The sequence below is a fragment of the Contarinia nasturtii genome, unplaced genomic scaffold (genome assembly GCF_009176525.2).
Source record: "Contarinia nasturtii isolate CC-2019 unplaced genomic scaffold, AAFC_CNas_1.1 Cnas_scaffold_1371, whole genome shotgun sequence".
Lineage (NCBI taxonomy): Eukaryota > Metazoa > Arthropoda > Insecta > Diptera > Cecidomyiidae > Contarinia > Contarinia nasturtii.
The window spans coordinates 1065627-1079511 of record NW_022198708.1 but is presented as its reverse complement, the minus strand read 5'-3'; the positions used below and the strand labels follow the sequence as shown (position 1 = coordinate 1079511).

The 13885-nt window shown below is 33.4% G+C and overlaps 1 protein-coding gene across 3 annotated transcripts; it reads right to left on the bottom strand.

Annotated features, from left to right (window-relative positions):
• Positions 1-3: 3 nt before the first annotated feature.
• On the bottom strand, positions 4-13885 carry LOC116345911. 3 transcript variants are annotated; one of them, XM_031775676.1, is made up of 7 exons: positions 13697-13885; positions 9139-9303; positions 7933-8849; positions 7665-7850; positions 2215-3673; positions 1891-2152; positions 4-1549 (listed from the first exon to the last, which is right to left on the bottom strand). In XM_031775676.1, the coding sequence occupies exons 2-7, from the start codon at positions 9270-9272 to the stop codon at positions 1325-1327; spliced, it is 3183 nt and encodes a 1060-aa protein (XP_031631536.1). In that variant the 5' UTR covers positions 9273-9303; positions 13697-13885; the 3' UTR covers positions 4-1324. The 3 variants fall into 3 exon arrangements, with proteins under 3 accessions (XP_031631536.1, XP_031631537.1, XP_031631538.1); XM_031775677.1 differs by lacking the exon at positions 13697-13885 and adding an exon at positions 12190-12418; XM_031775678.1 differs by lacking the exon at positions 13697-13885 and adding an exon at positions 9458-9643.

Here is a 13885-nt window from a genome sequence, read left to right as displayed (position 1 = left end):
ACCTTTATCATTGTGAAAATGTACGTTTTTTATTATATTTTCTTCAATTTCAATTTAAGAAACAAGAAATGTTCATATACTGCGTATGCACGTGTGTTTGTGTCAATTAAAACGTCTTTGAGACGATCATTGATCTTTTTTTGTTTTGACGCGACGCATGCGTTTCACTGCCATCGGTCGGTGTAAGAGCGTTATTGATGCTTAGGTCTATAAGGCAACTTATAAGGTAATTATGATCTGATCTTAAGGTACGTTTTTATGTAAATACAAGCTAAATAAAAAGATAGAGAGAAATTAAATCATTTAACAAGTAGCGCCGATTCTATAGGATTCATTCTTAATAATCAATATACATAATATAGTTTTGTGATGAATTCTTTGCGCGTGCGAGCAAAGATTCGGAAAATGTTTGGTGCAGTGCAAAATAACCTACAGTAAATAAAGCGTAATCTTGAATGCAACATTTAAAGAAGGAAGTTTGGGTGTATGAATTCGCTGGTAACTGAGCCGAAATTGCTCAAACTCAATTTCGATGTAATTAGACGAAAATAGAACTTATTCACAAAAAAAAGAGATTAATCGATTGAACTTTGTAAATTATGCACCATGACTCATTTGAAGACTCTTAAATTCTATTTATACAATGATCTTTTTTTGTCTCGAGCACGTGTAATTCATAATTTGTTTGTTTGATTGTTGTGATATGAAGATTTTTTTTCTTGTCATTTAATGAGCCGGTTTTATTGATTGACACATAGACGAATTTGTTTTTAATTTTTGTTATTTCTTTTTTCCATTAAAATTCACGTTAAAATTCTTTATTTTGACGAGACACACATTTTTAATGTGCGCATGACTTGTGTAATACAATATTATCTCGGACTTAAATCAAACTAAAAAAAAGTACCAATTTAAAACAAATCATAACACTAATTTACGAGGTAAACTATAATTTAGTCAAATTCAGGCGCTCAAATTATAATGTACATACGAAAAATGTATGTAACAGGTAGATTCGACAATAATATAAAACCTTGACGGTTCCATCTCTATTTTACGGCTCTTTTTCTTTCGCTTCACTCACATCACGTTTATAAGCTAACTAGTAACAATAGGGTGGAGAAAACTATACACAGAATTTTTTTTAAAATAGTTTGTACAGAGATACATTAATTAACGCGTGCTATACAAATACGTGTTAACAAAAAAAAATACAGTTTCATTTTGTTCGACTGTTTTTCCTTCAACTTGTCAATTTTGTGCGGCCGACGATCACTTATTGTCGTACGATTTATTTACGATTCGATCGTGACTCGAACCAAATTTAGCTAAGCGACGGCGTCAACGTACCATGAACACGAAATCGGTATAAACATGTGTAATTGTTGTTACCATGATTTGATTCGATGCGCAATTCAATTAAATTGTGAGATCGAACATTTTGCGCATCATAATTTTTTACCGGGAAATACTGCAAACTTGTTCCATTCTCTAAGTACTCATATTCGCCAAATTGATGTGGCTCACCATCATTCACTGTCTCCAGACCCTGTAATTTCAAATTTTTTTTTTTTTGGTTTTAGAATGTTTGATCAATTCACAGAATTGACATTTTAGCTTTTTTTATTTCAGTCAGTTTTTTCTCTTTTTGGTTGACCTGATCCAAATTAGTGGAGCCAAAAAGGGCTTCTTTTTTTTGCAAAAAATTGATTTATCTCGATGGTTGCCACACATCATATCATTTCGTATGAGAGCTTAAGTCATGAAGTATCATGAAACTGACTTCTACGCACAACGGGTATGGAAATATTTCAAAAATCACCAATAGTCGGCCCATCAAAGATTTATCAAACTGAATCAAAAAGTACCGTCATGCACAATGATACTTACCCAAACTGTAAATAATTTTGGTGCCGAATCTATGCGACCATTTGGTGCAAGACTTTTTGGTATGTGTTCCATTGTGAAACCAGTTACAAAGACATTGTTATTCAATTTAAGAACAAGATAGCCGGGAAAACCTTGAAACGACCAGCATTCACCCGGTTGGACTGCCGGTGATATAACGGTTCGTGGGGTATTGCTTTTATACCACAATGGTACACCGAAAATTGAGATTTCCGCCGACTTTACATTAAAACTTTCGGTACACCTGGAAGAGGATAAATGTTTTTCTTTAATTATTTTTCTGGATAATAGAAAAAGAATATTTACCTAGTGGACAAAACTTCACCGCCGGCACTTTCGAGTGCATAGTCAACCATTCCAGTTTTGTCGGCATCATAAACAGCAAGTGCATCTTTGATAATAGCCCGAATACGTACTTCGTCCAGTGAAATGCTGTCTGCATGACCAGTTGCGCTAATTTTCTTTTGTTTTTCTTCAATGGCAATCATGATGTCCTTTTTAATGGTGTCACTAACGGATTTTATTAAAATATCGGCCGATTGATTAATTTCATCGTGGATGCGATCATCAAATTTACTATTAAGTTCGAATAAACGTTCTTCCAGCAATTCTTTGGCCACGAATACGCTTCGAATCCAGTTGGTAAGATCAGCATTTTCCAATGGTTTACCATCTGTCGATTTATATCCCAATATATCAGCAAGTATAATGCGAATATGATTGTCAATGGCGTTAAATTGATTTTCATTAAAAACGCCCAATTTGGCGTCAATTTCTTGTAGAAACTTCTCTAATTGTTCATTATTTTGTTTTTGTGCCGAAACAATCTTTTCGTCCAATTCATGTTGTTGTCCTTGCAATTGATCGACGGTGGTTTGAATGGCAATATTTGCGGTAAGCACGTTACGGAATTTTTCTTTGAGATCATTCACATCATTTTGCAGTTGATCAATTGTAGACTGATGATCAGATAGCTGTCCGGTTAAAATCGTTACTTTTCCATCGATACGTTGATCAATTAAACTGTTCAATTTGCTCGAACTTAAAATCTTATAGAGAATTTCATCGATGTCAATGTCTTTGATGTCAGTGGTTGATGGTGTATCAGCGGTTTTTTGTGCAACAATCCATTCATGATGATGAATTTCAATGTTTTGCTTGACAATTTTCGAAATTTCTTCCAAATTATCTTGTGACAATACAAAGGGCAATATTTTTGGTTCATTTTTCAATTCATCGGCCAATTTTAGTCGAACCACTTCCGCAATACGCTCGATATCCTCATTGGTCAACGTATATTTGTAGGTGATAATTTGTTCTTTGACAATTGTAGCGATACGCAATGCCAACTTTTGATCGATTATTGTTTCGCGATGCAATCGTTCCTCTTCCAAAGTTTGCACCTTTTTATTGATAACCGTTTCAATGTATGCATCGATGTGACCTAATATATTTTGATACTCTTCCGGTGATAGTGACGCTTTTATGTTATTTGTAATTTGATAGTTTCGACTTTGCCATAGATTTGGCAACCAATTCCAATTGAAATCGAACAGAAATTTTAATTTGTCACTCACATTCGATGTTTGCGTACGAATTAATGCCAATGCAATCGGAATAACTTTTGCCGTTCGTGTTGCGAATTCATCAAACGTTCCATGAACAGAGTCGGGAAACGATGGCAATGATGATGGTATCGTCGATAACGTATCAGTTACATGCTTTCGATACAATATTCGATCGGACTCTTCAGATAAATTCCATGCTAAAATTTGTAAATTTGGAAATCAAACATTAATTCAAGAAGAGAAAAAAAATCGTCAAAAAATGGAAAGTTAATTGAAGTATGACGATTGCGGTGTTCTTGTGACGAAAAAAAAAACAACTTCTCATCCATGTGACGATACTTTATAATTAGTTAGAAAAAAGTTTTTTTCTGTTCTATGAAATCGAGTAAAAGATTCAACGAAAGTCCCATACTTACAGATTAATCATATTATATAGTAAATTGGCAATAATGTTATTTTTAAACTTTTTGGTGCAAAAAAATCTTCAAAGAAAATGTTCCTTCATTTTTCAATATTTTTTCAGTTCCGTGTTTTTTTTTTTTAATTTTTGACAAAGTTTTGTCGCAGAGAGTGATTTTTAACTTGATGAAATATCTCATCTCGTTAAGCTCGTCTGCTCTGTTTGTATGAGAGTAAATGAGAGCAGTGAATCACTTGAAAGATCCAACATATTTGATTCTTTCTTCACACAACAAGAGTAAATAAGAATGACTCGCGTCCAAATTGGAGATAGCAAATACAAGTGAGCTAGTTAAAAACATCCCATAGAATATCTCAAAACGACTGATTTTACTGGCAGTACCAAACCGAAGGTCATATTCCAGAAACATTTTTCGATGAAGATTTTTTCTCAGGAAAGATGGGTGAAAAAAGAATTCGATTTCGTATCAAGAGAACCAATATACTTACACTACATGTCACACTGGCATCGCCAGTCGAGAGAAACCAAGACCATTTTTTAAAAAGATTTTCAGATCAAATTTGAAATCGGGATATTGAAAAAAAGAGACCAAGAGACAAAGTGAGGGAAAAATAATCCACAAACCTTTTCATAGACGCAACATTTCATGGAAAATTACAATTAAATTTTATGGTTCTAAGTTTGTGGCCAAAAACTAGCCACGAATCTAATTGAAGAACAAACTGTTTCAACAATGTGCAAATTAATCCCAAAAACTGTCTAATTTTCACTTATTTTTATCATTTTTCTCTCATACGAGAGAAAAGAAAATTAATTTTTTTTTTTTAATATATTTGGTGAGTGACGTTGACGTTGATGAATTATTTAGAACCGTAAAACCACATAAATTTCCATGAAATTTGAAATCATGAAGAAGGATAGAGGACTATTTTTTCGAAAACAAAAATAAAACGAACGAACGAAATAAAATATAAAATTAATGTAAAAAAAATCAACATGGACAATAGAAGAAAAAAGACACGATTTATTTATCATTTGTTCCGTGTGTTTGTGTGTGTTTTTTTATAAAAAAAATTGTTTCATTTTTTTATTGAAATATTTCTCGGTTTTTATTGATTTGCTTTAATATAAAAAAAATACAATTCCATACTCAAATATTATATGGGTTTATATTCCCTTTTTTGCGACAGAAAAAAAATATGCCTTAAATGTCTATATAAAATTTTCATTTCTCGTGCACATTTTTTGTTGTTTTAGTTTTCTTCTTTTTATTTCCGATTACTTCATACTAGGCGATCAAAAAATATTTCTCTTTTTTTTCTTTTCCTTCATTTGCCTTTTTCTACAGTAGTATTTCTTCTTATATTTTTTTTCTTCAATAATAAATGTTTATGTTCATTGAATTACATATTAAAACTACGATTCACATACTAAAGAAGAAATTTATGAAAAAAACGAACAAATTGCGAACTTTAATGAATTTATGTTGATTTGGAAAAGAAAAGTACAGACCAAAAAAAAAAAATAACAGAGAAACAAATAAATAAAAACGAGAGAATGATTCTGACATATTTAAGGAAAAAATCGGTTGATTTTGATATTGATCAACAAAAAAAAAAGAATTAAATACTCTCTATCCTTCTCCATTTGCATTTTCGTGTGTCATGTTCCGGTTTTTTATTGCGTGGATGCAAGTTGTGTTGTTATTCAGAGTTGTATTCGAACCGTTTATCAAACAGAGTCAATTGGTTTGTGTGGTGGTTGTGGTAGTTTCGATGAAGGTTCGAGTTAATGGGGTTTTGGAATGAACAAAAAGGTATGTGTTTGTGTGATTGGTGGGTTGAATATGATTTGGTTTGCCCAAAATTTTGGTATTCTAATCACCTTTGCGGGTGTGAAATGTGTGTGTGTGTGGGATTTCGAAAATTTCTCTACAATTTAGAGTTTTTTTTCATGGTCAAACATTGATTAGATTTTTTATTTACGGTTAGATGATGTGCTAGTGCATTCTAATCTCTAGAAAATGGAGTGATTGAGTGTGACTTAAATCTTAATACAACTAAATTATAAGAATTGTTAATCAAAAAGAAAATAGATCGGGATGTCTTTTATCCGTGAACGACAATTGTGTGCATCATTCGTTTTTGATTATTATTGAAAATGCCTAGGGACACCCATGAGGTTCGCATCGACTTGTGAGCGATTTTCTCATCTACAGTGCAAATTGTTGTTCAATGGGACTATTGAAATTCATTCCATACTAGAAATGCGTCACATTTAACGAATTTTTTTTTGTTTGCTCTTTTATAAAGACTTTTTTTGCTGCTAGGTGAATTGGCTTTGCAGTGCCGGGATAAACACACATAGTTTTTGGTCGACATAATAAACAAATGTTTACATCATATGATAACATTTTTATGTAATTTGTCGAGTAAGAAGATTTGCATTCGTCATCATTGAAATGTGAAAACTAGAGATAAATAAAAAAAGACGTCATCATTTAAAGGAAATTCTCATGGTAAATCTCTTTTTTGTTTTTAAATAAAACTCATGAAAATGTCGAATAAAAATTCGCTTGAAAATTCAGGTTTTTATGTGAAGTAGGATTTAGCAATGATGACATGCAAAGCATGGAGCTTATCAATTCGGTGTGCATCTGGATGAAATGGAGATGAGCAAAGCCAATACTCTAACACTATTATCTAAATCATGGCAATTCAATTTTTTCTACATTTCTTTTTTTTTTGTTTTCTAATGATCCATTGCGGATTTAATTAAATTTTTTGGCGACCAAACAATGCAGTCATAATATTTGCAAATTAATTATATTTTTTTTTGTTCCATAATCAACTGAATGATATTCATCTAAAATACCATGACAATTTTTTTTGTTGTAATTTTTTTTCTTTAATACCTGAACATAAAAAGTCTAAATGTGATAAATGTATAAATGTAAAAAAAAACGATGACAAAATGAATGTAGACGATTGTATATGTGTGCGATGGTTTTTCGCAATGGTCAGTGATGATTGAAATTGAAATACATTTTCTTTTTAAAATAAAAAATTGTACTATATTGGTCAGAGAATGTGGTGTATATTATTGTTCGGACAATGTTTTCGTCAATCGTCTACATGTCTTTTGTCCGATGAATCAAAATGTATTTTCCGATCGATTTCAAAATGACAATGGAGTATTTGCTATAAATGTTTATTGAAATGTGCTTGTGGCATTTGTTCTCATTAATGATTTCCTTTGCTTTCATTGAGTGAGGGAAAAAAGCGATTTACTTCATTGAAATGGCTTTTCTTTGTGATTCTCATGTGATTTGTTCGATCGAATTTAGTATGGGAAATTTTCGGACCACAATTTCTTGGCTTCAATGGCCGAATTTTGGGCATACTCTGACAAATACAACCAATAGGTTGATGTAGCATTAACCGCTTCATTGTATTTATCAATGCTAGTTGTTTTAACATATTCAACCAATTGTGGATCAATAATTTCGTCAAAGGAGAATTTTGGAATTGGAGCGGGTTTATCATAATAATAATATGTACCTGAAAGAAAAATTGTTGACAATTGGTGGAAAGAAAAAAAAATCAATCAATATTTTGGCATTTAATGTGAAATGAATCGCGGGGTGAATGTAAAGAAAATAAATTTGGCATTTTTAAATTTTAAAAGAGACTTTTTGAAAAAGACATTGCCCTTCGAAATGACCAAATAAGAGAAAATCGAGTGAATAAAATGTGTAATAAACTTACCGGCCAAGAGAAGAAGTGGCAACAGAATAAGTAGACCAATGAGGAAGCCCTTCTTTTTGTTACCCTTTGATGACGATTGTAATGCCCACGAATCGAGAAATAGAATCGATGAGATGCATAGATAGATGTACCGGAACACAGATAAAAATGCGCCGCAAATACTATCCCAAGATCGTCGAATGATACCTATTCGTGATGAAAAAAGAATGTTCTTTAGACAAATCGTAATTATCGTAATTCGAAAAGGCTCGTATGACGGTGCACATACCTTTTTGCGGTTCAGCATATCGTGCATAATAGACATTTGGCTGTTCACGTCGAAAGATGCTGGTGGTGCGATAGTAAATGGTTGAGAAAAATGTTGTGATCACAGTGATCACACGTTGGAAGTACGAACGTGAATCGATGTACGATCGGCTGCCATTCAAACCGAATGAAATATCAGTTTCGTCTTGTGAATCATAGTAATTTTCGGCGGCACGACGTTTTCGCAATGTGGTCAATGCTTCATATCGACTACGGAAAAATGACTCTTGCGCTGGATCACGGCGTATCATATCATTGACACGGGTTTGATGATGTTCCAAACTGCGACGCGACATATTTGGCATTGCAATAACGCCCGGCTTTACTTCACGACGTTGTTGCGACAACTTTGAATATGTATAATCGGTTTTTGGGAATTTATTCCAATATTCACCGGCCTCTTTGTACTCCTTGAATGCGGCATGATCTTCCAAATTTGTGCCATTTGTTATGCTGATATTGTTGAAACTGCTGTTATTGCTGTTGGCCGACGATCCATCTTTGTTGGCACGCGGTGTGCTTGTCTTCAGTTTGGCATTTTGTTCCAGCAATAAATTCGATTCATTTTGATTTGCTTCACGTGAACGTGTTGATTTTGTAACTGTTTGTGATTGATGCTGTTTTTCATTTGATAATTGTTCACCGCTGCTTGTTTTTACCGTTTTCGATGAAATGACTGTTGTTGTTTTTGTCACGGTCTGTTCAGTTGCGGATATTGCCTGTGGCACCACAGCCACCGAGTTTGCAATCAATGCAACTGTCTCTTTATTTACCGAATTCGATTCGGCCACATCGTTTGTTGTTGCTTTGGCCGCATTACGTTTGGTGCGTGTTGAACGCTGTGTGACAACCGGTGCTGGAGATTCTTCATTTATTGTTCTGATTTTGGAAAGGAATAAGAATTTAGGAATTGTACAATTTTAAACGATTTTCTTGAATCACTTGCATTTTTACACAAATTTAATTTGATTTGAATGTAAAATACGACTAAAAATCAATTTCAAACCCAATCAAAGTCGCTTCTAACAAATTCATTTAAAACTCAACCGATACCAAAAGGAACCTATTTAGTTTAAGGTTTCCTTTGGTCCGTGGCTTCTTTTGCGCAAAAAGGCTTCCGTTAGGTAAAAAAAAGGTCAAGTGGAAAAGTGAAACAAATAATACTTACTCGACCGTTGGATTCTTTTTGACTTTTTTCTTTTCACCATCAATGTCAATGTCACGATCGACACTTGATCGCAATGTCAATGGTGTTTTTGAACGGGATCGCTGACGAGTTTCTCGCTTATTTTCTTCTTCCATTTCAATTTCAATGTTTTACTATATCAAAATTCTGTAAATAAAAATGAAATCGAAACAATTTGGTTAGAATACAATTCAAACATGAAACATAACTACTGAATTTTGTTCTTATTGACATGAAATATGATATTAAATCGTTTTGCTTGAATGATTTTTCCAAATGTTCAAATGATTTTTTCCCGTACTATTTACAGTCGTGTGATTGAAGGGCTGGTTAAATATAGAATATATCTATAAGGCACTGACTCAATTCAAGACAACTAACAAATAAAAAAATCGTTAACAATCAGCACTGTCACATGTGAATAAAAAAAACGGCTAAGTTTTAAATTTGACTGTTGACTCGGTTGTCAACGTTATTTGCACGCGGATTGGCAAATATCACAATAATACTGCGCAGCGTATCCAATTTGAATTTCATACTTCGCTATGGTAGCAACTCATTTATAGTATTGTAAATTAACGTTTGTATTTCAAATTAGACATCGCCTCACGCGTTCATCATTTTGCTCGGATTTTTTTTTATTTGCTTGCGCTCACACTCTTCGTCACGTAATATAATCAGTAAAAATCGTAATTTCTTTGCGCTATTTGTCACATTTGTACGAAGAATGTATAAGTGATGATGGTGGTAGTGTGAGAGATATAGAGAGAGTGTGCGACCTTGGGCTGCTTCGATATTCTCTCATTCGAATGGATGTGCATGTGTGTGTTCCGCATTTGGAGACGGGAGATCAAGTGTCGTTTGTCATCAACGTATCGCTCAATTCTGTCAAAACCGACCATTTCTATTGGAAATGAATTTTTGGCGCGCGATTTTCAGATCAGATTTGAATACCAAAATTGAACGAAAATGGCCGTTAAAAAGTTGATTCGACCATTCAAATTTATTGTTTACCTCGAAAAATGAGATTTTTTTTTGATGAAGAGACATTTTTCATCCGAAGAAGTCATCACAAGAAAAATGACGAAAAATATTTATTTTGGTCCAAATTGTTGAAAAGTTTGTTGAAAAAAAAAATGTTTCATGAAGTTTTTTTTCTTTGGTCAGCCGATGTGACTGTATGAAAAATGTCAATTTTTAAATTCAACACAACAATTGACCACTCAGCGAAATGACTTCCTCATCGAAATGCAAACATACAAATTGCTTCAAAAATGGTTGTTTCATGTCAAAACCGCTCCGATTGCAAAATATTTGATTATAGTTCATTTGGTGTTTTAGCAAAATTCTGCCAAAAATATCCATAATCGTATAGTTTTTCTATGCCACATCCAAAACAAACAACCTTGTTGTGTGTGTGTGCTAAAATATCGTTATATTTAAACAATAGAAGAAATGACGACACAAAAATATACCTAGAATTCGATCTGTCTCTTTTGCGCACTCAAAACAAAATATGACGTCAGCATTCGCAACGGCCAATACAAACACACGCTCGCACAGTGTTGTATACAAAATTCGATAGCGATTTTTTATCTTAACGTTTTGATATTTAATACATGCTTTAAATCGAATATCTAGGTGAACAAAAAAAAATCTTGCTGTGCGCGCGTTTTTTTTTTTTATCTCAGCGAGCAGATATTTTGAATAATATTTGCGTTGTAAGCAACGGCCAACGGAATGAGATTTAAAAAAATGAACCAGACATAAAGTGGTGGAATATCGTATATCCGATGCATACTGCATATATGTCGTAACACTTGAACGCTTTCATTCAAAAAAAAAAAGTCGCGCGCGTGCTTCATTTATGTTTTACAAAAACTGAAACTGCCAACGATCATAGATCGTTCTTAACCAGACATTATAATGAGATATTTTCAGCCAGATGAATCAGCTCAGCCAGATATCGTCAGATGCTGAAATGGAGTGAAAACAATAAAAGTGATTGTTATAGTGATTGTAGCAATGTAAGTGTAATTATAACCATAACAATCATTCCTATTGTTTTCACTAAATTTCAGCTCCTGACGATATCTGGCTGAGCTGATTCATCTGGCTGAAAATATCTCATTATAATGTCTGTTCTTAACAAATAAAAAAATATTATAAATATATCGCCGGATAGCCTTGATATTAAAGATTTGAATATTCAAAACGTTCCCGCTTTTAATTGGAAGCAACAGCAGCTATTTTAAATAAATAATCAATTCTTTATAAAAAAAATGGCTATTTTCACTCAAGTAAATTTACTCTGTAAAAATAAAAATAAAAACACTTTTTAATGCCGTCGATTTGTAAAAAAAGAATGAGACTATTTTAATGCGATGCTTATCTTCATTCGAATGATGACACACAGTCTACTTATATATAATGGAATTTCAAGTGTAAATAAGCACAAAACATAGCAACTTTCAACTTCAACCCGTTTCGATCAAAGTAAAAGAGAAAAACAAATAACAAATAGAGCAAGTGAGAGAGAGACAGAGAGAATGAATGATAAAAAAGAACGAGCAGCGACTGAAAGATGAAAAACATGAGAGAAATTATGAAATGCATTATAATTTATGATGTATTCTCATTGTCTCTTTCCTTAATGATTAATTCCAAGCGCGCGTCGCACATACCGAAAAATCAATGAAATGTAAAAAAAAACATTGTGTATATCGAATGTATTTTGGAACTTGAATACAAAATCATAAAACATAAAAATACACATTAGAAATTTCTCGTTTGAAAATGGTTTTTAAGGGCAATGACAAGTACGCTATTCACTTCATACGTTCATTTCTACACACATCTAATGCAAACTACACACATATAATCACACAAGCGGCGTTCGGTTTTTTTACTCGAGTCTGCATCAATGCACTCCAATAGAAAAGAAATTGAAAAGAAAACCAGAAGAGTAACTATTGAGTGTTGCATTTGCGAAAGTATGTCTGTGTTGGCTATCGATTGTATTATTACACTTACTGGAGTAGCGAATTATGCCGGATTCAATATGATCAAACTTCTTTTAAATTTAATTATTATTTTATTATTATCTACTTGTCTATGAACACACACACTCTCCGTCAAAATACTTAAAAAAAAGTTGAACAAGGAGCGACTTGAGCTCTCAACTTATATATAACTAACGAATATGCAATTGAGAGTGTAAAAAAAGAGAAATTGAATTGCCGACGATCAACGATTCAACTTGAACTGCATGTGCACGTCTACGAACGAAACAATTCTCACTAAAAAAAATGAAGATGATAAATATAAACATATAAAATGAATGGCACGTGAGAGTGTGTGCGTTGACTATCGTACGATCACTGTATTGGTGAGAATGAAGAAAAAGAAATAGGGCCTGAAATGAAAAATGCAGTGCCATTTAAAAAACCAGAGAGAATGCATTTAAATGAACAAATGCCGGATAATTGAGTGTTCGCTTGTATTTTTGGGCACATTAAATGCCTGACGACAACAACAGCTACATCAATATATGCATTGAGAGAACACATATCGACCAAATGATTTCTATCACTTTCATTCTCCTGCTCTCACTCGGTGTCTATTCAATTAAAGTTCGGCTCTTTAAATTTACAAATACACAGAAAAACACTAATGAAACAAACAATTGCCATACAAATGAGATCGGTTGTGGTTGGTTTTCTGTGTGTTTTAAAGGAGTGAGTGAGCGAGTGAGAGAGAAAGAGAGTGAGCGAAGACTACAACAACAATACACACATTGAATTCTTGTTCACAACGAACAAACCGAACCAGAGTTCAAAACAGAAAACGAGAATAGAATTGAGAATTTATCACCGTTACATCGAAACCGAATGTGCGGCAAGCCGAAAGAGTATACACACGCATACGCATACAAAGCATTACACAGTCGCTCTATAGTTACTATACCGATGGTTGTATATATCGCACCGTACATATATTGCGTCGTTCATATATACATATAAATCTACATGTATCGACGATGAAATTATGCACACTATGACTGTACACTAAAAACGCTATTGTCGGCTACTTTCGAACGAATACATTCGGCGTACCTTACCAAAGTGAGAGAGAGAAAAAAACAACACACGCCGAATGGGCAACTACATTTTTATCGAAAAAAAAAAACAACACAAATATGAAAAGAGAGACAAAAATCGGCACACACAGAGGGCAAACGGGTTGGGGCTAAATCGACAAAAATAATGCGGAACATCAGTTTGAAAAGAAAATAAATAATTTTGATGCCGTTTGTCATCGCATTTTTCTCACTCTTCATCCTCATTGCCGGACAACAATCATTTTCTCTGTGTCCTTTTTCACTCTTTATTTGGCATTCATTGGCTTTACCAAACACAAACTCGACACCATTCATTCACATACACACAAGGTTCGTTATACGAAAACTAAACATTGTTAATGTTGGTTTCAACTTCGTTTTTCATGTCAATAACAATACGTTTTTGATTATTTCACTTACACAAAATATAAATCGTTCGACCACTTCGTAATTTCTCTCCGATTTGAATGTAATAAATTTCCTTTTCACCGTCTCGTCGCTACAGAAACACACACTTTTTTTCGTTTGCGATGTTAAACACACAGTGCTTGCTGCTAAATTAAAATGTCGACGCGATTCAGTTCCAACAAACCAACGACGACGGCATTC